General features: G+C 40.1%; 1 protein-coding gene across 1 annotated transcript in view; it reads right to left on the reverse strand.

The window, feature by feature from the left end:
• Positions 1–25,553, reverse strand: part of ARMC9 (armadillo repeat containing 9) — a 3,277,521-nt gene that overhangs the window by 2,481,087 nt on the left and 770,881 nt on the right. The window contains 1 exon segment of the mRNA XM_044070688.1: positions 13,550–13,705. Coding sequence (XP_043926623.1) covers positions 13,550–13,705 — 156 coding nt within the window.

The raw sequence follows: 25,553 nt of genomic DNA on the forward strand, positions 1-25,553 counted from the left end.
ACTGTGCAAGAGGGGGTACCGGTGTTGGCGTGGCCAGTCTGGTGCAATCAAAATCATCCTTGGTTTGTCTTGTTTGATCTTTAGTAGTACTTTGGAGAGCAGAGGCAGAGGAGGAAAGGTATAAACTGATGGGTTTTTCCAGCTAAAGGACAGAGCATCCACTTTCCAAGTTTGTTTGTGGGGAGTCCTTGTGCAGAATTTGTCCAACTGATAGTTTTGGCGGGGGGGCAAACAGGTCTATATCTGGGCTCCTCCATTTGCTTGTCAACATGTTGAAAATCCTTGGTTCCAGTTTCCACTCGTGTGGGTCCACGAGGTTTCTGCTTAGTTCATCTGTCAGTCTATTTAGTTTTACTTGCAGGAATTGAGCTTGTAAATGTACCCGATAACTCAGGGTTGTGTTCCACAATGCCATGGCTAGTCTGCAGAGGGGGTAAGAATGTGCACCCCCCCCTACTTGTTTATGTACCGCATAACAGTGGTGTTGTCCGTCTTCATCATTAACTTTCCTGGAAGAATGTCGTCCTTGAAGGCCATCAGAGCGTTCTGTACTGCTAACATTTCTTTTTGACTGATATGCAGGAGCATTTGACTTGGGTTCCATTTACCCTGAATGCAGTTCCCTGCGAGGTGGGCCCCCATGCATAGTCTGATGCATCTGGTTAAAGTTTGGGCAGCAGGGGTAGTGTGAGTGGTAGTCCCCTGTTTTGGTGGCAGGCCTCTGCCCACCAAAGGAACTTTAGGCGTAGGCAAGGTATGATAGGAATCATTGCCTCTAGATCCTGTGAATATTGACACCATAGGCTTTTGAGATACCATTGTAGTTTCCTCATATGCAGCCTTGCATATGGAATTAGAAGAATGCAGGAGGCCATGAACCCCAAGGCTTGCAGTATTTGCCTTGCAGATAACTGAGTTTTTGTGGCCACTTGTTCGAAGTAGCTTGTCAAATGAATCCGTTTCTCTGGCGTGAATAAAGCCATCTGGGAAACTGTATTCAAGCATGCTCCCAGGAATATAATTTGTTGACAGGGTACATCAGTTGTGACTTATTTTTGTTTATGGTGTACCCCAGACAAGTCAGTACCCTCTGAACAAAGGCCAGATGATTCAAAAGTATGTCCTGGCTTTCTGCCTGAATTAGACAATCGTCCAGATATGGGTATTTTTGAATACTTCTTTGCCTGCAGAATGCTATGACTGGAGCTAGGCACTTTGTGAATACCCTGGGCGCAGTAGATAAGCCAAAGGGCAGTGCAGAGAACTGATAGTGCATGTAGTCTGCTTTGAAGCGTAAATATTTTCTGCAAGACTCCCTGATAGGGATGCGCAGGTATGCGTCTTTTAAGTCTAGTGTTGCCAACCATGTATCGTTGCCTAGCACAGGAAGCAGCTGTTGAAGAGTCAGCATCTTAAATTTTGGAATCACCAGAAAGGTATTTAGAGTAGAAATTTAGAGTAGAAAAGTCCAGGATAGGACGCCATGTATTGCTTTTTCTGGGTAACAGGAAAAGTCTCTAATAGAACCCTTGTCCCTTTTCCTCTTTTGGTACCAACTGAACAGCCCCCATGCTTAAAAGAGAGAGTACTTGATTTGGGGCCTCTGCCCACTGATTTGGAGGTAGATCTGGCCACCCACTTGGTGTTGGTAATGTGTGGAAGCGAAAGCTGTATCCTTGGGACACTATATTTAAAACCCATTTGTCCTGGGTAATTTGTTCCCAGTTGGCCTGCAGACCAATCTTTCCGCCTAAAGGAGCATACAGTTGGGAAGTGCTTGGAAGTATTAGATGCAAGTCATTGAGACTGTTTTCCATAGGGGGGAGTCTTACTGCTCCCTGATTTCGGTGCAGAAACCGCCCACTGCTTAGTCTTGTGTGTCCCCTGGGACTGAAACCTGGGGTTTCTGCTATGTCTGGGTTTGGCTTGAGAAGACCTTGAAGAGACTGGAAAGGACAAATTCTTAGAGGGCCAGAGCTTACTAAATCTAGGAGGCTGAACTTGTAAGAAATCTTTAACAGTTTGCATAGATTTAGCTTTATCTTCCATCATTTTAAGAACTTCCTCAGCCTTGTTGCCAAACAGGCAGTCCTGATTTAAGGGAGCATCCAACAATTTAGCTTTAACATGACCAGGTAAAGATTGCTCCTTAAGCTAAGCATGCCTTCTGAGCACAGAACCAGTAACAGCAGCCTTGCAAGAGGCCTCTAAAGAATCAAATCCACATTGCAAAGTATGTTTTCCAACCTGTTCAACAGAATGCATTAAATCCTGTAATTCTTTATTTTCTGCATAGTCAGGAATCAACATCATTTTCCGTTTAAGCAATCCAATAACATGTTGTTGAACATATGAAACTGGCAGTTTAAAGCCCTAATGGCCAAGGTTGCAGAAGTGTAAACTTTCTTAACCCATCTATCCAGCGCCCTGGAGTCTCTATCAGAAGAGGTAGGATTTTTTGCAGTAGAAGCCTTAATGCCCTTGGGTCCCTGTGAAATGGTCTCTGGATCCACAATGGGATTTTTAAAAAGGAACTTGTGTGAATCAGGAACCCTGTAATATCGGTCAGGTTTTCTGGGAGCAGGAGGCAAGGAATCAGGGGCCAAACTACATTCCAAAAAAGCATCATCAACAATGTCTAGTAATGGCGGAATAGCTAAAGGTCTATGCTAAGGCAGAAGTAAGAAATCCCTAAGCCTCTTTCTTGAATCAGAAAAATCCTGGTTTTCCCAGTGGAAATGCACCCTTAGAGTATGTAAGGTTTCACCAAAAGAAAAATCCTCTGGAGGGGAAAGCAGAGGGAATAGAGTCCTCTGCATCAGAATCCTCATAAGTAGAAATGGGCAAATCCAGATCATCAGAAGAATCAGACTCCTGGTCAGAAGATTCATAAACAACTTCAGTCCTAGGTCTCTTAGAAGGGGTGGGTTGGCTTCCCCTGATTAGAGTTACAAGATCTTCAACCATTCTTATCATTTGTTTTTTAGGCATAGAGGCCTGAGCATGCGGCCTGGGCATTGTTTTTTAGGCATGGTTCGAGACTTAGACCTAAAAGAAGAAGGAGGCGTAGGTTTAATATGCAAGTCTGTAGGCCTGAATACACCCTCAGAAGCTGGTGCCTGCACAGCGGCACCAGACCTATCCAAGTTAGAGACATCCACAGGTTCTATAGCTGAAGCATCTTGCAGCATACCGGACTCTGAATGGGTCTCAGTAGAGGCCTGCGAATCAGAAATAGCGGGCATCAGGGGCTGCGAAAGCACCTCATTGAGTACCGGTGAACTGGCGACTGGCTTAGAAGTGTCGTCGGTAGTTTTGGACCTCAGCGGCCTGTTCCTGTCTTTATCCTTGCGTTTTTTCGGAATCCCGGTAGTTGGGTGGCTAACCGACAATTCTGGATAATTAAACCGAGAACCTAAATATTTTCAGGTGAAAATATACCGACGACGTATAGTGCGCTGATTAAATAATGCACAAAACCAACAGCACGTTGTGGTCAGGGCTTAAGCAAGGAATACAGTACAAATGAAAACCCTTATGAGGTATTTGCTTTCCACAAGTAATGCAATTATTAACTTTTACTGACATCGGTAAGGAGCAAAAAAAAGTTTCCCCAACAGGGTACTTAGCTTTAGGTGAAGACTTCGGTTCTGAAACTCGAAAATTTCAGGAGTCGGCCAACCAGCACTTGCAAACTGCTTCTGCTTCGGGCATCGCACGGCAAGAAAGACTGATGGAATGGTGTCGGCTGCATGTTTTATTCCCCTGACGACCTGACGTCATGGAAGAAGTGACAGCAACCGACGATGGACCCAAGAGTTTGTTAATCAGGCCGAATGAGGGCTACTGCAACCAGAAAACCCAAAAGTGATGACTGCCAACAGTGAAACACGAAGAACAGGTTTCTTTTTACGCCCCCTTTTTGTAACGAATGGAATTTGCATTTATATTAATGATTTTTTTTGTTTGGAACAGGGATGAAAATTGATGCATGTGACTTTCATGCCTATATCAATGGTACCACAGAATTTTTAAAGTTCACCTATGTGTACAGGTTACATATTCGCTATTTAGATGTCCAGCTTAGAAAGGATTCAGAGAAATCACAACTTGTAAGTGATCTTTATAGAAAACCCACTTATTGTAATAACCTTCTCCACTATCAGAGCAGTCACCCTGAACACGTTAAGAAGGGTGTAGTAAATGGCCAATATGTATAGATTTCACGAATGGTCAGTAGCGATGAAGATTTTCATAAACAGGGTAACTTGATGAGTGATATGTTCATGTCCAGGGGGCATCCCATTGATGTAGTGGACAAGGTTTACAAGGAAGTCTGGAATAAGAAAGAGGGTGGGATCTTAAAACCTCTTCTTTGTACAGGTGATTATAACTTGAACTTCCATTCTGATACGAACTATTCTACACCTACCTGTGGGGACTACATTTCTTCTCTTATTACTAGATTTTCTGTAGAACACCAAGACATTTATAATATTTTAAAAAAGAATTGGCAAATTTTTCATGGCCAAGAAGGGTTGTTGGATAAGGTGGGACCAGAACCCCAGATAATTTTTAGAAGGGGGGCAACAATTAAAAATCTGTTGGAAAGAGAGATCCCAATGGTTCCCCCACAAGGTACTTTAGGGACCAAAAAAATGTGGGATTTGTGCACAATGTAATTTTATTTTCAGCATTGATAAAATTAAAATTAACCACACCATTATTAGACCAAAAGAGACATTTTCTTGTAGTATCAAAGGTGTGGTTTATGTTGCTTTGTGCACAAAATGCAAAGGTTTCTATATTGGGAAAACCAAAAGGAGATTTAAGGAAAGAATTTACGAACATGCAAGGTACCTTAAAATAAGTAATCCCAATAGTCCCTTATTCAAGCATGTAGAAAAATATCCTGACCATGAATTTAGGTTTTTAGTGATAGAAAAGGTGTTACAGGACCCCCCCGTGAGTGGTCCATGGGAGGATTTCCTTGAGTTTAAAGAGTTATGTTGGCAGGTGAGATTAGATACCCTCACCTTTCCAGGTCTTAACGACAGTCTCAGTTTGAGCAGCTTATTAAAGCTGCATTTTATATAATATAATTATGTTCTTATGGTTAAGACACTATATGTTTTTAGTTCGTTTTTTCTAAAAATAGTGTGTTGCTGTATGAAACAAGTTTTAATGTTTATGTATGTTTTCTTGTGGCTTTTAGGGTTGCATACGTCACTTTAATTGTTCTACTAACTTTTAATGCATTTTACCAGCTGATTGAGTCATGTGATGTTCCTAAATGATATATATTATTGATGTAATCTGTTTTTTACCATTCTGAAGACGTCAGCTGATTTATGCTGACAAAAGCGCTTAAAGTTCTTTGGTCGAGTTTGGGAAGGTGTCCTTGGCTTTGGTGTCGTTTGGACTGTACTTGTGCCTGGTTCCTGGTTTTCTGTGATGAGTGCATCTTTACTAATTTAGGTCTTGACTGCTTTCTCATGGCCAGATATGGAGCATACACTTGATGTGCCCTTTCAATTAACAAATCAAATCCTGCTGCGGAAACCAGTCCAGTTATTTATTTGTGCTTTCATAAAATTAATACTGTCCATTCCTTCCAGTTTCTCTGGTACAGCAAAAAATGTTAGGTTTTCTCTTTGCTCTCTGTCTTCTAACTATTTTTTGAAAGAGCTCTTCTCGAGAAGCCTCATACTCAGCCAGTTCTTTCTTCATTTTATCCTCTGATTTTTGTACTTTTATCAGTTTATCTGAACAGCTATTTAAAGCTTCTTATTTTTCCCCAACCTTTTATTTGAGTTGATATAGTCCATCAATGTTTAATTCATTTTAATCTCCTCTGAGTACATTTGATTTATTTTTCCTCTAAATGACTGAAAGTCATCTCTTGAACGAAAGGAAAAGCTTGAAATGCTTTTTGCTGAAGAGCTGCAGAATCCTTCCCAGACATTGTTTTATCTTTACCGCTACTAGTTGATTTTCTTTCAGGTTGTCCAAGTGTCTCCTTTGCTGGCTCCAGGCAGTGTACTTATTTAGCCAATAACTGAATTTTATCCCCCCCCCCCAAAAAAAAAACTGTTTCAATAGCACTCCTATTTCTCCAATTCTGTTTTCACACTGGGAGAGCTGCAGTTAACACCTTGCAAGTTGCTAGTGCAAAAACTTTTTTTTACTTTAAAGAGTATCCAAGGGATCAGTCAAACTGGTCAATGACCAAGACCAGGAACGCAAAGTAAACTTGAAATTATGCCGTTGCCTTGACCACACATAGCCTTAGTCTGTCCTACTGTATAACCTATTGCATCTCCTAACTTTCTTTTTCTGTTTGTAACTTCTGCTTAAACTAACCTCCTAAACCATCAGCTCTACTACTAAAGCCCTACTATAGCCCCCTCCTTTCTCTCCCACCTCCCATTCTCCACACAAATCTTTTTTCTCCACATTTCCTATCAACGTCTATACATTGTTTTTCTTTTGAACAACGATTATCTTTTTGTTTTTACTCTCATACCTAGTAAATTTTAGACCACTGCTATTAGTGCAACCCTTAATGTTCATATTTTTTCTTTTGTTTTTCTCTTTATAATTAATTTTGTATTTGCATTGTTATTTTTAATAGTTTTTGCCCTGCATGTTTATCTTTGCTTAAGTTTGTTGGGGCTCTTTCCCCCTTGGGTCTCCACTGAAAATGGGTTGCTTACTATCAATGCAATGAAAATAGTTAATAACCCTTTTTTTTTTACAATTATTTTGTATTGTGATTATTTATTATTTGTAAATTGTCACTTTATCTTTACTTATGTTTGCTGGGGCTTTTCCCTCGTGTCTCCACTAAAAATAGGTTTGTTTGCAAACTCAGTTGGACTAACCCGGTTAACAAATGTGAAATAAATTTGATTAACAGTTTTTGGCATCACTGCTCAGCAAAGCAACAGGTGATAAATTTGGTCACAGCATCCATAACATATGTCCACCATGAAAAGCCATTCAAGGTTCTACCAAAATATTTATGAAAAAAAACTTAGACAAGAACCATAGTGGTAGCCCAAATTTTAATTCAGGACATTTCCACAAGAGTAACTCATAGTATGAAGACTGTATGTGGAAAGGAAAAAGAAAAATCCACTAACATTTTCACATGCAAAAAAAGTTACATGTCTTGCCATAGATTCTACAGTGCAGATAATAAGAATGCACTAATACAGATGTGAAAAAATGAGCCAGCAGAACTGCTGCTCATGTGGTAGAAAGGAATGCCCTTAAGAGAGAAAAGGAGCTTCATCTTCAACAGGACAAGTGTACACCATTTATATCTATTTGTGCAGGATTTCCAGGTGACAATTTAGGGATGGTTGCACTGAGTTTAACACTTGCACACATGCTGTCAACCAAGAGACAGGTGAATATTGGCAGCATGGTAGTTCAAAGGAAAGACCTCTCAGATAACCAGTCTTCTCTGGTTCAAACTGATTCCTAATCAATGTCTGTGTGGCACTTGTCTGTTCTTCCCCATGTCAGCATGGGTTTTATCAAGATACTCCAGTTTCCTTTCATCTCAAACACACATGCCTTGTCTGGCGACAGTAAGCTGCCCTTTTATTAATATGTTTTAATTATGCTTACCTTTGTGGCCCAGGTTGTGGTTGAAAAAGATCTATGTACCAGCCCCATTTATCCGGTTAACAAATACATGTGTGTGTGTGTGTGTGTGTGTGTGTGTGTGTGTGTGTGTGTGTGTGAAATATGTATGTATATTATAAAGGACTGTAACAGACAGAGATGCAGTCATGACTGCCACTCAAGAGACTCTGGTTCAATGATCGATCCCAGCTTCTGTGGCATAGTTTGGGGAGAATAAGAAATGAGAGGCATTTGGGCTGGGTGTTTGGGTCTAATTTGCACTTTAGGTGCGACAAGTTCCAGGTCCAAACCCTGGACAAGCCCAGCATTTATTAGTATCAGTTTCAAAGTGGGTAGATACTCACCTTTAATGATGGAAGATCAAAAGACTGAGTTCTTCTCCAATACCAGTTCCTTGGATTCATAGGTTGGTACTCGGCTACTAGCCCTAGGGCCTATACAAGCCTGGCCATAACAATTCTCTGGCTATTTCTTCCCACAATATTTACTTCCCTGGACTCCTGTCTAGCAGGGCGACTGATCTTATCCCCGGGGTAAATTTCCTATCTCCCATACAGTCGTCAAGGTTTCTTTTGAAGAGGGCCAAGGAGGCACTCTGCTTAGCATGCATAAGCAATCTATTCCAGAGTACGGGGAATCTCTGGGTCAGGAACCTATCCCTCCAGCATGTTTTGTTAATTGGGATGACAAGACTTAGGTCCCTGGAGCATGTGGTTCTGACAGATTGGGATTGCTGTAAGTGTAGCATGTCCAACAGCTCTGGGTTTGACATGGTCTTGTATGTTAAGCAGAGGTCGCCTCTGAGTAGACGATATGAGAGTATAGCTGGAGTTTTTTTTAGACGGTCAGCATAGGGCATCAGCTTTAGGCCTGTGATTCTTTTAGTGAGGTGTTTCTGCTGCTTTTCCAGTTGTTGCAGATGTCCTGTGAGGTACATACCAAACGGGGCGCTGTACTCTATTGATGGGTCTAATGAGGGATGAGTACAGTGGGACAATTACCTCCTTTTTTCTGGATGAAAAGCCCTTAGTGATGAGGTGTGCCACATAGGATTTCCTGACTGTTGTGCCAATGTGGTTATCAAAGGTGAGACCACTGTCCACCTGTGTTCCTAAGTCTCTTATCATACTTTCAGTATATAGTGTACTGCCACCAATGTGGTAATTCATGGGTACATGTTTTTTCCCCAAAGGGGATAACTACACACTTCTTGGCATTGAGCTTGAGCCCATGGCTCTGGCACCAAGCATCTGTTTCTGTAAGGCCCTTTTGTAGAATATCCACATCATTTGGGGATTCAATAATGGCTCCCAGTTTGCAGTCATCTGCGAACTTTGTTAGCCCGTGTCCCTTATTGTTGGCCTGTACTCCAGAGAAGTAGATACCAAATAAGAGCGATCCCATGACTGAACCCTGAGGCACTCTGCTTGTCACTTGTCTGGAGCTGGATTTGGAGTCGGCTACTTTTACAATGTGGGTTCTGTCAGTAAGCCAGTTGGCAACCCATCGAGTGACAGGGATTTATGCCCAGCTTAGTAAGTTTATCTAGGATGCCAGAGTGGGGAATGGCATCAAAGGCCTTGGCAAGGTCCAGATAGGTTGTGTGGACTGCCTTACACTTGTCCATGGCTCTGGAGACTGATTCAAAGAAGTCAATCAGGTTCATGAGACATGATCGGACCTTCACGAACCCAAACTGGGTGGGGTCCAGTGTTTGAAAGTTGCCAATGTCTTTGTTTACAAGTTCCATGGCCTTGCAGATCAGGCTCGTCAGACTGATGGGACAGCAGTTCCCAGGATCCAAGGTGGATCCCCCCTTGTGGAGTGGGATAATTGTAGCTGTGCCTGAGGTGAGGCTATGATTAAACATGACACTTGGGTGAGGTGCCAGCTCATTTTGTAGATCATGTAGTACACAGCCCGGGATGTCATTCGGTCCCATGGATGCTGTATTCTTAGCTTTGGAAAGTGCGGTTTTTACCTGTGTGGCCGTGATTACCAGAATTTGGCAATCTTTTGGTATTGAGATGGGATCTTTAGGGGGTGAGAGGACGGTGAAGTTGGCACTGAATCAATCTGCCAGGATATTGGCAATGTCCTTGGGATTAGTTTATTTAATGCCACTCTGTTGTAGCTCAGAGCATTGTCATTTAGATTCTTGACATAGCTATAGAATGTCTTGTGGTTATCTTTGGAATCTTTGGCAATTTTATTTTCGTAACTAGCGTTGGAGGATTTTATGAGGGATCTCAGCTTCTTACTGAGGCTGATAAGGGAGTTTTTTTGCATCCTGGGATTTTCCTCTTTTATGCAACAGTTTCTTCCTTCTGCTGTATAGTTTGTTTATGACAGAGGACCACCAGATTGGCTTCCTTTTTTTGGAAGAGAGCATCTTGGTTCTATTTGGGATGGCACGATTCGTGCACGAGTGGATGTGCTCATACAGTGCTTTAGTGTAGGATTCGGCAGTTGAACTTTCAGTTCTCGTCTGCATGGGTGTCATGAAGTTTGTCACTTTTGACTTGAGTAGCATGAAGTTGGCCTTGGAGAAGTTTTTTACAGATGTTTCCTTACTGTGGGGTTGGGATGTGGATGTCAAAGGTGATTAGTTTATGGTCAGACCTAACCAACCGGGGGTGACCACTGGTGTGGAACATCGATTTCCCATGCTGGTAATGACCAGGTCCAGGATATTGGAGCCCCTGGTGGGACTATGGATTAGTTGATCCAGGGCATTGGAATTTATGAATTCCAAGAACCGTTGGGCTAAGGTGTTGGTGCCAAAGTAGTTTTCCCAATTAATGGCAGGGTAGTTGAAATCACCCAGTACTAGGGTGTTTGGTTGTATCTTAATATTTTCCAGTATGTTCAGAAAGGTGTAGTGAGAATCTTGGGGCATGGTGGGGGATCTGTAGCAAGCTACAATTTGGATTTCATTCTTACCTAGTGTTAGTTGTACCTGGAGAATTTCAGATGCACTGTGTTGGGCAACTAGCCTGGAGGTATGAATATCCTTGGTGAATATGGACACTCCTCCACCTTTAGTGTTTCGGTCCTGGTTTGGTGGCCGAAAAGTGTGGTAAGTGTTGTAGCCTGGTATTGCAGGGGTGCTCTCTGGAGCCTTGAACCAGATCTCTGTTGATGTTCTCCATTTTTAGGAGTGCCTCGAGAGAGTGCATTTTGAGGTTTAGACTTCTAGTATTGAGTAGCATTACCTTCAGATATTGCATACTTGTACCAGTTACGGTGGTGGTTTTGTCCTTTGAGCATTGCCTAAAAAAGGCACTATAGACAAGGCAAGAGCCTTAGCCAGTAACCTGAATCCCAAGGGCGACAGGTCCAGACAAGCTCTGGCAAAGCATCGTGGTTTGTCGATCATGTCGCCCCAGGCAGACAGATTCTGGATCCCCTTTGAATGACATCAGAAGCTTAGCCAATTGTTGAACTCAATCATTTTGTCCTTATACTGTGGTATCATTCTGGGTGAAGTCAGGATGCTTCTCAGGGCTAGGGTCATACCTGCCTGGGCCACATGATCAGAGAGCTCTTCCATGTCTCTTTTCATGTAGTCCAGGAGGTACATTTCAAGTCATTCACTCCAATAGACAATAACAGAATCGTATTTGTACTTCTTGTGGAGTGACTTGAGTGCATGCATTATGTAACGGATCCTGGCACCCGACAGGCAGTGGACTCTAACTTTCTCCTTGTTCTGCCTGGTGAGTGGGATATCAGTGTGCCTGATTATAGAGTCAGCTACGACTAAAGTGTTGGGTACGTCATCTTGTTTTAGGGGCTGTTGTTGGGTGGCACACTGATGTTGTGAGCTACGTGATACTTTGGTTGTGATTGGTGTTTGTTTGCTTTTCAGCTTTGGAGGCCCTTGTTGCTTGGGCAGGTTAATGTTATGGACCTCCACATATATGGTTTTAGTGTTGCCATGTGTGGATGTTGGTGGTAAGGTTTGAAGGACAATGTATTGCTTGAGGTGTAGTGGGGGTGTTAACCTTCATCTCTTGATTGCCTAGCACAATCTTGGCTGGAGAGAGCTTTTCTTCCAGTTTGGCTATGAAAGTGCATCTCTCGCAGGTTGTACTGTTGGGTGGTAGGATGAGAGGGTTGTGTGTGTACATGAGGCAATTGCTGCATTGCCCCAGTATGCCCAGATTCACCAGGTGGACAGGAGAAATCACTGGAAGCAGACCTTTGGACATGCCTGGTTAGCTGATATTTTTTTTGTAAATTAGAAGAGCTGTTTTCCCTTCCCTTGGCAAAGTACTTTGCAATTACAGGTTTAGTGCCTATGATTAATTTCTCCTTATTAACAAGGAGAGTTGAGTGCTTGTATCAGTTTAAGGCTTCCTAGTGCTTTCCAGAAGGTTTTAGAGGAAGTGCTAGTCATAGGGACTCCAACCAGAAAGAGTCAGGAATCGATGCACTCTGCTCCTACTCCCACCAGGATCAGAATATAAGCACAGATTCCAAGCTGTCACTTATAAAGCAGTTATTAAGCTTTCTGGCAATCAGCAGTCTCTAGGAAATAATGTAACTGCACTCCTCTCACCAGGAGAAAACAGAAGCATTAATCCCAAGATGACTACTGAGAAGCAGAATTTGGGCTCTCCCATAACTGGTGGTCTTGCAGTAGATGTTTAAAGGTAAGATGAAAAAAATGGTTTAATCCTAAACACTGCAGTGTGCACTAGAGGAATAAGATGTGAAAGTAGGTAACTTAAGTTTTACCTGTCTAAAAAGTTAAGTTTTAGTGGAGAGTCACTATTTTTAAAACAGCAAAATAGATTGAAAGGGGGCAGTCACTTTTGTATTCTGGTACTATGGAATACAGTAGGATGGCCAGTAAATTTAAATAGTTGAAGGGGCGTGATTTCACAAAATGATAATTTTGTGCTTACTCACACAAGTCAGTAAAAGCAGAGAGGAAATAAGATATATGGTCAAATTAACATAAGGGGCAGGCAACTAGAAAGACAGTGGTGATTAAGACTACAACAGTAACTAGGTGGGAAAAAATTATTTCTGCCTGACTCACAAGAGACAGAGCTGTGGTCTCTCCATAAGGTCCAGAAATGTTAAAGCCGCACATTATTCGCCTTATTAGGCCCAGCATTGAAAGCAATGCTCCCTTTCAGCATGTACCCTTCCAAGCATCAAAACCAACTTAACAAACTTCAAATGCTTCCTCACTAAAAACTTCTTGGGTTTCAGTACCCACATTTACTCAGAGTAAAAGCCGTCTGCCTCAACTTGGTACATTACGTTTCCTGAGGACCGAGAGATATTCCAGCACTCTTTGAAGTTCTTCATGCAAACAGAATCAGTGGTAAAGCAAACACCAGCTCTACCGAATTAAACCTGCAGTACCACTCTGACAACACCAACTGGCACAACAAGCAACTAACTCAACATATCCCCCACTTCTGGAATCCACTTCCCTTATGTAGCAATCAGAGTACTTCCCTGGCCATATTTAAAACCAGTTTATAAAACTGGATGGGTGATTGTAAATGTTCTCCTCAGATACGTGGGGGAAATATACTTAATGAGATCACTGCTAGTCTCTCATCACTACTATGTGATGAGGCTGAGCTTCCTGATGGTCACCTTGGCCAAACATTTAGTATGAATCTACTTAGAAGTTTCACAGCTTAATTATGGAAATTTGGAAAAAAACATCCAGTATTCTTAACACTGTGGTAAAGAGATTTACTGGCAACTGTAGTCTTTAAGCTCATCTATACGGATACAAGTGCCTTCTCCACAGAAAAAAAAGCAGGTGCTAGTATTATAATGGGACAATTCAATGCTCCAATACATAAAATAACAAAAGTAGCTTTACTTGTTATGTATAATGTCTTAAAAACTAAAATTATACCTGAAAAAGTTCTTTGAAAGATGGATGAACCATGGGATTGGGTACAAAAGGAAGAGCATAGAATGGCAGGAATTCCGTGGTCTGGCTCAGGGCTGCTCCTCTGGTCTCCAAATATGTCTTAAAATTTGTCATTCTTTCATCAAATTCAGCTCTGTCCTATTAAAAAAAAAGTTTATGCATATATAATTAAAGGGAATGAAGAACAGATGTAGATGTGCATAAAAATGTTCATCTGTAATTAACACATGGAATACATTTTAAAAAAATGTCTTAAAAATATTTTATGGAACATCACAAAGCTAATTAAAAGTTTAAGGTTAAAAAAATAAAAAAAGAAAATTGTGTTCAGTCAGACATGTTGGCTCCATGGTGGTTTGACCCAAAAACTACTTATTCTGGGTGAGGCATAAAAACCTTTATATGGTGGAAGTAAAAGGCATGGTCCCTACAAATTAATGTGCACTTAATCCAAATCTTTGGTACGTTACTGAATTCATCTTTAACCAAAATCAGATCTGCTCAAATTATTTAGGCCAACATAAAAAAGGAGGATCTATCAGACAAGAAATTAAGTTGGATTACCTATTAAAAGTAACTGACATTAGTGGGATTCAGAAATTCACTCAGTAAAATTATGCAATAATGAAAAATTACTTTGAAGAACCCTTTTGAAGAAAACAAAATTTACTCAAAGGGGTCATAATGAGTTGTTAGCCAGCTAGACTATGCCAATACCAGAGAAATGCATTTCAATTACTGAAAATTAAGCTACAAGTCATACTGTAATAACAGATTATTCCCATAGGGTGTGTCAGGGCATCATTTGTACATCTGATTCTTTTCAAAACTGATTAAGTATAAAAGCTCTAACCCTAACACCTTATGCCAAGAATCTTTCAACATTCACCTTTAGACTGCTGTATCATCGTTACTGCTGCTCTTCAAGCCCTCCCCTACTAACTCAAAGAAAACATAGAAAATGCACTCACATTATAAAGGCTACAGTCTACTCAGGCTATTTAAATTAGTGTTTGCAAACAGGAACCAGTTCTCTCTCTAAGGAAATCACAAAATGATTATTCAATTTTCAGGGGGAAAAGTTGCAACTCAACACAAACAATTATGGAGTTGGACTTGCCTCTACAACAATAGCTAGGCAAATGCCTTCATGGAAGGATACTCTGGAAAACTGCTGAACCAAAAGTAGCTCTGTTTCTGGAAATTATGTCCAATTTTTAATGAGTAATAAAAGTATGGCCATTAGACCAGGTGGCCTCTGCACAAATAATACCAATGGAAGTTCTAGACCAAAAGGCAGATTAAGTGGCGGTGGATCTGGTTAAATGAGCCTTAATTGGTTTTGGTAGGGAGAGACCTTGCTGGCAATATATCCAGGAAATGCTATTAGTTATCCATTTGTCCAAAGTAACTTTAGAAATTGAAGAACCAAGCTGACTAGCCAAAAAAAGAGACAAATAGCTGATCTGTTTTTTCTGAAATCATTTATTCTGTGTAAATAGAAAGGTAGTTGTCTATGCACATCTAAAAGATGTAGCATGTACTCTCCCTTGTTCAAGAATTTTGGAAAGAAGACTGGTAAATGAATGATTTGATTTATGTTTGATTCAGAAGCCACTTTTGGTATGAAAGAAGGTTTGGTTTAGAAGGTAAAAATATCTTTATGAAAAACAATGTAAGGAGCTTTTGATGAAAGAGCCTTGAGTTTGGAAATCCTTTTTGCAGATGTAATAGCAACAGAAAAGGCCGTTTTCCAAGATAGGAATTAAAGTCAGTTTTTCCTGAAAGTTCAAAGGGTTGTTGAGTTATGCCTTGAAGTAATACTGTTAAATGTCAGGGAGGAGACAGGTTTTTCACTGGGAGTCTGAGGAGAAAGGTGCCCTTTAGAAATGCCTTACATAATTTGGAAGCAGCCAAGCAAGAAGCATTGTCTGCTGAATGAAAATTTCATAGAGCTGCCACCCGTACTGTGATTGTGAAAAAAATAGCATCCTCCTTAAAAACAGGAGCTAAAAACTCCAGTACATAAGAAAGAGGGGCAAGTAAAGGGATCAATGTCATTTTTGGGAGCCAAATTGAAAATTTTTGCCACCTCTTGTAAATCCTCGTAATGGAATCTTTCTGCGAGGATGAAAGTATATTACGAGCCAGGGAAGAAAGCCTGGGCTGTTGAGCTATTCATGGAACTGGAGAAACCATGTGATTAGTTTGAGAGCTGGGATGTTATATCCCCGAGGGATGTGACAGAAGATCTGGACTGGGGTTTAGTATCCAAGCAGAATAATGAAGATGAAACCAAAGGAAGGGGAACCAGACCTGGGGAGGTCAGAGGGGACAATGGGGATAAATGAGCTCTTCAACTGTTTGGCTTTCTGTAAGAATTTTGGAATCTGAGGTACTGCAGGATAGGCTTAAACGAGACAAGAGGGCCAAACGTGGATTACAGCACCTCTCACTGACTCCTCTCGAAGGGGGATCATGGAGAATTACCTGCTGAATTTGTTGCTGTGAGAAGCACAAAAATCCCAGCAAGGATGGCTCCAACAAAGGAATATTTTCTCCGCCACTGATTGATTCAGGGACCACTCATGAGGCATCAGAATGGACCTTCTGAATTTGTCCCCGAGTATGTTGGATTTTCCTGGAATGGGTGTTGCTACTAGAAAGTGGTTGGAAGAAACTGCCCATTGCCACACACACATAGCTTCGCAGCAAAGGGGGTAAGATTGAATTCCCCCTTGTTTGTTGATGTACCAGACCACAGACATGCTTCTTGGTTTGGATTGGATTCCTACAGGAAGAACATCTTTAAATGTCTGCAATGCTAGTAGGACTGCTCTCATCTCCAGGGCAGTGATATGTCAAATGGTCTCTTGGGGAGGACCATGTGCCTTGGACAGTTCTTCCCAAGAAATTCACCCCCATCCCACTTGGGAAGCATCCATGGTCACCGTGACTACTGGGGGAGACCGAATGAATGTGTGACCTATGTAAATGTTATCTGACTTGATCCACCAGTGAATATGATTTTTTGCATACTGGAGTAAATCTGACTGGAAAGGATAGGGGCTGTCGAAGACTAAACAACTGAACAGCTAGAATCCACCAAAGCACATGCACATAGTAACATGCTAATGGAAGTAATCCTATAGCCACTGCAATGAAGCCTAAGCCTGAAGGACTAGTCTGGCAGTAGGAACAGGATATGGAAGAATTTGATGAACCTGAGACTCGATTGTGTATATATGGTGATGAGGTGTTTAGATGGGCACCAATGAACTCCTGTACTGGTAGCACTTTGGATTTGGAAATATGAACTGTAATGCCTAGTGATTGGCAAATCTGGAGCAAGTGGTTTCTGGACTGTTCTAGGAGATGCATGGTTGGTAATGAGAAAAAAACCCTCTCCACAACCTTGAAGGCAGACAGACCAGGTGAAGCCATGGCTGGCCGCACTGGAGCTGAGAATTCCAAAGCAGACAGGCCACAACTTTGTCTGGATCCATAACTCCAGGAAGGAGCAGGACACAAGCTATCTAGCACCAAGGCTTAGAGGAGCAAGGATGGATTTGAAATCATCACAGTAGATCTCAGCCCAATGGATCCAACACTGACACTTCGGCTCTAAGACACATCCCAATCCAAAGGAAAAGGAGTAGAACTGGTCAGGAGAACCATAAAGGTCGAAGATGTAATCTTCTTTGGCTCTGACATCAGTACTCTCAGAACTCTCAGATCCTGGGGCACCAAAACTGAAGGATGGATTGGAGAAAGAGATACAACTATATGGGTGGTGGCAGAAAGACTCACGGATTCAATGGGAGAAGGAGCTGGTATAGCCACCATCTGGATCTTGGCTGTGAGGAACTTTCTCATCACCCTATTCACTTCAGCTTCAGACATACTCCTGGAGGACCTGACAGATGAGGTGGTAGACTGAGGTCTGGAGTGCTTCCTCTGAGGTTGCATGAAAGAAGAATGGAGACAAGGAGAAATAGGGCAGACAATGAATTCGGGTGATCCAGTTCTTGTCCTAATAGAAGAACCCCAGGGTCTGATGGTTTGTGATCCATGGATTGAACAGAAGGACTGCTGGAGATGACTATCAGATCCAAAGGCTTAGGATCCGAAGTTTTTCTCTTTGGCTCTGACAAAGTCGAACCTGAAAATCTCCGTATTTTCTGATGAGGCTCAGAGGACGAAGTCTGAGACTTGGGCAGTAATCATTTTCTGTGCTCTAGCGAAGCCTTGGATGATTTGCTGAGTGTTTAGCCCCAGTGGAGGAAGAAGAGGAAGTGGGTAGTAACCATTTAAGGACTAATTTGCTCCATCTGTCTGCTACAGCCCAGGAGTTAAAACCAGCACAAATGGGTACAGTTCATACCCAGATGTGCTGCCTCTAAAACAACAAACGCACTCCATGTGGACATCTGAATTTGGAATTGTGTGCCCACAGGAAGTGCATATTTTAAATCCCATAGGCTTCTCAGCCATAGTATTTAAACAAGGAGAAAAATAGAAAGAAAGAATATAAGTTTGCTTGTTTTTTTTAAACTTCAGCAACATTGAAAAGAACTACCAACAATGGTAGTAAAGAATACCCTCTCAAAAACGGGGTAAGAAATGACAGAAAGAAGAGAAAGGAGTACCAATAATGGTTCTTAGTAAGTAAGTTAGCAAAGGATTGATGGAAAGAAAACATGAAAAAACTAAGGAGGAGGAATTATATAATTTAAACAGAAAAGGTAGAGATTTTCTAAGAAAATCACACTTTCAATTAACCCAAAAAGGCTTGTAAAAACACTCAGACGATCCATGTCTGTGTGAGATGGCAGCAAACGAAATCTGGGGTATTGGGGACTGTCTAGGACATTATGGGTAGAGAAAGCCGCTTGAGAGTTGGATCCGAAGTCTGTAGAATGTGGCTGAGTCAGATCTGTAAACCATATGTTAAGGAAGAATGAAAAGGCCAACATCGAATCTTGGGAGAATAATGGTTAGAGATTCAGGGTAAATTCAAATACAACTTTTATCACAAAAGGATTAGTATGTAAAACAACTCTATACTTGCAGAAACTCAGACAGGGTTGGCCAATCATGAGAGCTTGCAACTGGGAGACTAGCCTTGCAAACATCACAGCATTAAGCAAAGCAGTTTTCCAAGTAATGAAGTGCAAAAAGAGATGAGGTCAATATTTTAAGACCAAAGTTGAGATTCCAAAGAGTAGGACTTTGCATTCAAGAGAGTCTCAAGTAGAACATTTCTTTCATAAACTGACTACAAAAGAAAAAAAAAAAAAGAGAGATGAAAAAGGGGGACCCACGGTCAAACAAGCTGAGATGGCTACAAGATGCACCTAGACAGATGCACAAGTCACTGTCGAGTAGGTCACATACATTTTTCAAAACCAGAGGTGTGGTCACCATACTGGGCTCATTGTTATTGGTTGGGCACCATCTATAAAACCTTAAACTTGTAAACATACAATTTTCTAGTTACAGGTTTTCTACTTTCCTTCAATACCTGCTGGAAATCTTCATGGAACAAGTACCTAAAGTGTAACAAGAAATAATCATCCAAGATGTCAGCTGCAATTGCTTTAAGCTGGGGTGCACTATTCTCCCATGACATTGTGTGGGCGGATACAGAGTTTGAGGAAGCTTATGGCAATTTCCCTTGGCTAGTTCCACTAAATGGGATCACCAAGCTTTCCTGATTCAAAAGGGAGTCATCAAAATCATCTTTAGTAATTCTTTCTGAATCTTCAGGAGTACCTTGGGTATTAACAGAAACAGTGAAAATGCATAAAGGAATATTCCCATCCCAAACAGACTTTTCCAACGGTCTATTTTGGAAGTAGGCAAACAGATCTATTTGAGGTATTCCTCCCATCTGGATCAAATCCTGGAAGACCTCCTCTGTCCCGAGCTTCCACTGGTGAGGAATTGTCCAAGATCTGCTTACTCTGTCTGCACTACATTTTGCTCTGACAAGATGTATGAGGCTTGAAGCATCACAGAATGATGTAAAATTAGCTCCCAGACCATTAATGCCAACAGCCAAAGAGAGTATGACCTGTACTCCTTTGTCTGTTCAGGTACCACATGCTTGTGGTGTTGCGTATGACCACTAAAAGTGGACATGGAGAAAATAAGTGATGAAGAACTTTTAAGGTCTAAATCACTGGCATTTCTTTGTAGTTTATGTGCTTTGTAGCATCTGAAGTATCCCATTGCCTTGCACTTAAACTACCCTGGATGCTGCTCCACATGTAACATCTGACAAGTCTGTGTGGCTGGAATGAATGAAATAGGGGTTGGAAGGAGAACAGTAGACCTAGACAGAGACATCTGGATCCCTCCACCACTGTAACTCTTGTTTCACAAATTCCAGCACTGGTACCTGGAACTCTAAGGGATGCAGGTGTTGGGGCCAACCATTTTTGAAGTACCACTGAATCTTTCTCATATGGAGTCTGGCTAGTGGTATCATGAGGGTTATTGATGCAATGAGGCCCAAATATTTGAGAAAAACTTGTGAAGGCATTTTCTTGAAAGGAAAAATCCCTAAAAATGTCCTGATAAGTCAAGCCTTTGTCTTTTGGTAGAAAGGCCATTCTCTTTTCTCACACACCCAAGAAATTCAATTCTTTATGATGGTACGATAGAGGACTTTTATAGGTTTAACTTGAAGCCCAAGTAAGCTAGAATGGTGGCGAGCTTGTCTAATGATTCTAAAAACATGGAAACAGACTTTGCACAAATCAGCAAGTGGTCTAAATATGTAAAAATGTGAATTCCCTGAGCCCTGCAGTAAACAACCACCGGAGCCAGGCACTTCATGAATTCTCAAGAAGCAGTTAATAACCCAAAGGGTAAACCAGAAAACTGACAATGTGAGCCAAACAGCAAATCTCAGATATTTCAAAAATAAATAACTCGGGAAAAGTGCTGGAATGCAACCAATAATAAAAACAAACAGCACTCCAGGAACCAGACAGGCACAACATGGAAAAACATAATACTTTAATGTGACCTGCGGTAAATAAAAGACAAACGCTTAACGTTCTCACTGTGTTTTCGTTTATCTTTAGACTTCATCAGATGCACAACCCATAAAACCACTTCCTACTTAAATATCTTATAGCCTAACAACATAATTGATCTTTCACCTCAGTTTAGCATTTAATAATTAATAATGAAAAAACATTAGGTAATTGAAAGGAATATTTTCTAAAAATGGAAACCGTAACCATCCATAAATTAATTAATTCATTATACATTAAATACATTAAGTAAATATGAAAAATAAAAAATACATAAAAATATAAAAGCTTAAAAAGAAGGCCCTACTACAAAAATAATGGTTTCACACCACCTTTCCTAAAACGTTTCATTAGTGTAAATGGATAAGAGAACCTTTCCACTTACAGCTTTGCTGCTCTTAATTTTTATACCGGAGCAAGGGAGATATTCTCATTGAGTTAAATCAAAAAGCTCACGCACGCAGGACAACATGCACGGTCCCGAAAAGGCCAATATGTCAACAAAATGGACCAGCACGTAAAGATTGCTCCAACATGAATTTATTTAAAAAACATTGTTTCTAAATATAATGGTGATACACCATTATAAAAGCAAACCGGTTTCGGCTCAAACCAAGCCTTTATCAATGCACAAAATCTGAAGAACTCAAAAGTCTCTCCGCCATTTTGGTTCTATTTTTATACTCCTTCTCTTAAAGAGACATACACATGTACTGACAAATCATAGTTCTAGGGTTGAAAAAAAGACAACTATTGGAAACAAATTGTCATATGTATATATAACATAATTAGGGAAATATAGGAACATAAATAATATAACACCTAGTTATATATTGATCAAATATTAGTCAAATATTTCCCTTACATGAATTAGACCCAATGTATCCAAAATTTATGCATTAATAAAATACAACAAAATTATGTATTTGGATACATATTGAATATGTCCACTAAGATCTAATGTCAGTATGTCCATAGAAAATGTGTATGTTTACATTATCTTATCCTTATTGTTCTGATATATTTAATCCGGGTCTAAACAAGCCCCCCCCCAGTTTAATAATCCACATATTTTCCATATAATTAAGTTTCCTGTGCCATCCTGCTTTGAAATTTCTATGTAATACTATCCTATCTATAATCACAAATTTGAAAACAGCAGATGGGTGTTCAATAGTATGCTTAAACAGTGCATTAGTAATACGTTTGTTTCTAATGGCACTCATGTGTTCACCTATTCTGAATTTGACTGGCCTAGATGTCTGTCCAATATAAAAAGCAGAACAAGTACACGTTGCTAAATAAACAACCCAATCTGAACTGCAATTAGCAAAAATTCTAATGTTGAAAACTTGAGGAGTGTTCTTACTTGTAAATTCAGTTGTTTTTACTACATGTTGACAAGCAGTACAATGGCCACAAGGAAAACAACCTGTTAATATGTCCCCAAGTAAAGTAGTTTGTTGTGGAAAGCTAGGAATATATCTTTTGTAATGGGTGAAGTATGAATTCATGTTCCGTCCTCTGCGATAAGAGAACGAACATTGGTCAGGTAAAGTCCTATTAAGGATGTCGTGATAAAAGAATGCCCCAATGCTGATTGATGATATCTCTAAATCGATCAGTATTAGTACCATAGGTAGTTACTAACCGCAAAGGTTGATTGGTTTGTTGCTCAATAGATACCCTGTCCTCTGATTTGTATTCTAATAATTCCATACGTGTTAACCTATTGGTTTCATCCAAAATGGTTGAAAGGTGATGTGGATTATAACCACGTTTAATAAACCTATTGGATAGATCAACGCTAAAATTAGAATATTCATGTTCAGAGGAGCAGATCCGTCTCATTCTCATAAATTGAGATTTTGGAATATTGCGGATGATGTGGCATGGGTGGGAACTCTGAGCATGTAATAATGTGTTATATTCTGGAAACTTTCAATAAACTGAAGTAGCCAAGGTGTTATCTGAAAGTCTATTGATCTTAACATCCAGAAACACAATATTTGAATGCTCAATGTTAGCAGTAAATTTGATACCAAAGGAGTTGTTATTCAAATAAGATACAAACTGAGATAACTCATCCCTATCGCCACGCCACACCATCCAACAATCATCTAGATATCTGCGCCAGATATCTAGATGTATGTAAATGTTGTGCTGAACATCATATATGAATGTAGCCTCATAGTAACCCATAAAAAGATCTGCATATATGGGTGCGAACGAGGCCCCCATAGCCGTACCCTTGATTTGCCAGTAGGCCTTCCCCTGGTAATAAAAGATGTTTTTACGTAACACCATTTCTGTTAGTTTGATCAAAAAATTGTTGAAACCTGTGGAATAAAGGTTTGATTTATATAACCAATAAGAAACTGCAAGAATTCCTAAATCATGAGGAATGCTGTTGTATAGGGAAGCCACATCCAATGTACAGAGCAACCAATTAGATTCCAGTTGAGAATCATTAATGATGTTGAGAAATTCCGTGGTATCTTTAATACGAGATCTGATTTGTGTCAGTAATGGTTTTAGAGAGTGTGTGAGGAAGGCTGATAATGGCTCTGTTAAAGACCCTCTGCCTGACACAATTGGTCTACCAGGGGGATGAAGTGGATCTTTATGTATTTTAGGTAGCAAATATAAATATTGTGGAGTGGGTTCATCCACCTTGAGTTGTTTAGCTACCTGCTGGGTTATAATATCCTGCTCAACCGCCAGATCTAAAAAAGAGTCAACTTCCCTCTTAAAAGTAGAAGTGGGATCATTACTCATTTCCGTATAAAAACTGGAATCAGATAATTGACGCAAAGCTTCCTCAGTATATGTGGTGTAATCCAAAACTACAATGGCTCCCCCTTTATCAGCCATAGTAATAACTATATCATGATTGTCCCTAAGTTCCAACAAAGCTTTTCTTTCGGCTGAAGTAAGATTGTTAGTTGTTAGCTCGTACAAATTAGAATAGTGCAACTCTTTCATTACACATTCTCTGAAAATAGAGACATGTTTGTTCATAGGGGGGAACAAAATTGGATTTGCCAAATCTGAAGTCAGATGATCTTTGAGTGTTTTCATAATCTGCAAAAAAATACCTTTAGGTTAAGTAGTCTACAAAAATCATTTACATCCTGTAATAATTGATTTTCAGAGACTGGTGCACTGGGGACAAAGTTTAATCCTTTATTGAGTAGCTTTATGTGTATTGGAGAGAGATCAAAAGATGAAATATTAAAAATGTTATTATTTATTTCACCATTTGTTGCAGTAAGGATTGTAGGGTTGGATTTCCTAAACCTGGCTCTGTGCTTTCTGCCCCCCCTCCTCCTACCCTTAGATCTAAAGGGGGTGGCTGTTTTCTTTTAGCAGCTGGGGACACCTGGCGTGAGGAAAATTCACCATCAGTAGCAGAGGAAGTATCCTCTTCAGAAGTGGCATCAGATGTAACCTTATGGTGTCTGAGAATGGACCTTGGTCGTTTTTTATTGGTATTGTAAGTATTCTTAGAATCATTAAATCTGACAGATTTGTGACTGACTAAAGGTTTACCTTTCTCATAATCCATGAGATCACGATTAAACTTGTGGATTTTACGTTTCATCAATTGTTGTTCTAATATGGAAAGTTCTTTAGCAAGATCAGAAACATGTTGTGAATAAAACACTTCTTTGTTAAATTGTTCTACCTCCCCACATAAGGCTTGGATCTCTATAAGTTGACTTTGTATAGTCCTGTCATAATATCTTAATAAACAGTCAACAAAATGCATAGAGGATAAATGCTGAGCCTCAGCCTATTCTCTGGATAATTCACTATCTATATTGGCCACTAGGGGTTGTACCCGAACCCTGAGTCCCCTGGGTGTAATGTCTTTGGTTTTGTCAGCCTTAAAAAGTTTCAGATGCCAAACATCTGAGCGTAAGGTTTTCATATACCTATTGAGTTTAGAAAACATGATGCCATATTTTTGTTGGCCATCCTGTATATTACTAGTGGAATTAGGTCCTGTTTGATTGTTTAAGCCAAAGGCTTCTAAGTTATCTTTATCAGCCGAAAGCCCCTTCAATATGCCACTTAAATCCATGGTTGGAAAATATCTAAGTATATTTAAATTGTTGGTATGATAACATAGGCTAATGGAATAACCACAGATATACAATTCCAAAATTATCCGTAGTAAATTATATCAGAAAAAATAACAGCAATATCTGAAAAGAATGTCCAACAGAGAATAACACCACCCAAGCTAAATAGTTGAAACATTTGGCCATTACCCAACAAAAATAAATGTTCTATGTTTCTCTCATTATAAGTGGCCTCTAGAAAAGATATATGTTATTATAACACATTAAATAATAAGTCCATAAAAAATGTTGCAACCTAAAGAAGGTTAAAAATCAAAAAATATATCAAAATGGATCGTCTACCTTCGTCTCAACTTTGTTTTAATGATTAGTTATTTCTTGGATGAAAGAGAAATTCATCCAACTTGTCCCAATAAATGGAGAATGTATCAACACTGTGTAAGGTGATATCTCCAAATATTATTTGTTATGTAAGATAATCATACAAACATCAAGAATGGCCGACTTGCGTCTCTGCCATACATTCAAAAAATTGGAAATATTATATTGCTTATTCATCTGTATTATGCCACCGTAAGAGAAAATTGTTATTCACAAAATTGTATCATATTATCTTAAACGGGAGAGGCTGTTGATAAAATCATCATGATGGACATTTCAAAATGCTAAACTAAAACCAATCTGGAATACAATATTGATATTATCTGTGGAGATCCCACAAGTCCAATCACCAACCCTCTCCACTTAGCTTAGATGAACATATATATCAGGACCTACTTCCACAAAAGACAAAATTAGTCTAGAAATAATGACCCTGTTCATATAAGAAAGAAATGTCTTAGTGACCTGTAT

Source organism: Protopterus annectens, chromosome 4.part1, assembly GCF_019279795.1.
Source record: "Protopterus annectens isolate FY-2018-M chromosome 4.part1, PAN1.0, whole genome shotgun sequence".
NCBI lineage: Eukaryota > Metazoa > Chordata > Ceratodontiformes > Protopteridae > Protopterus > Protopterus annectens.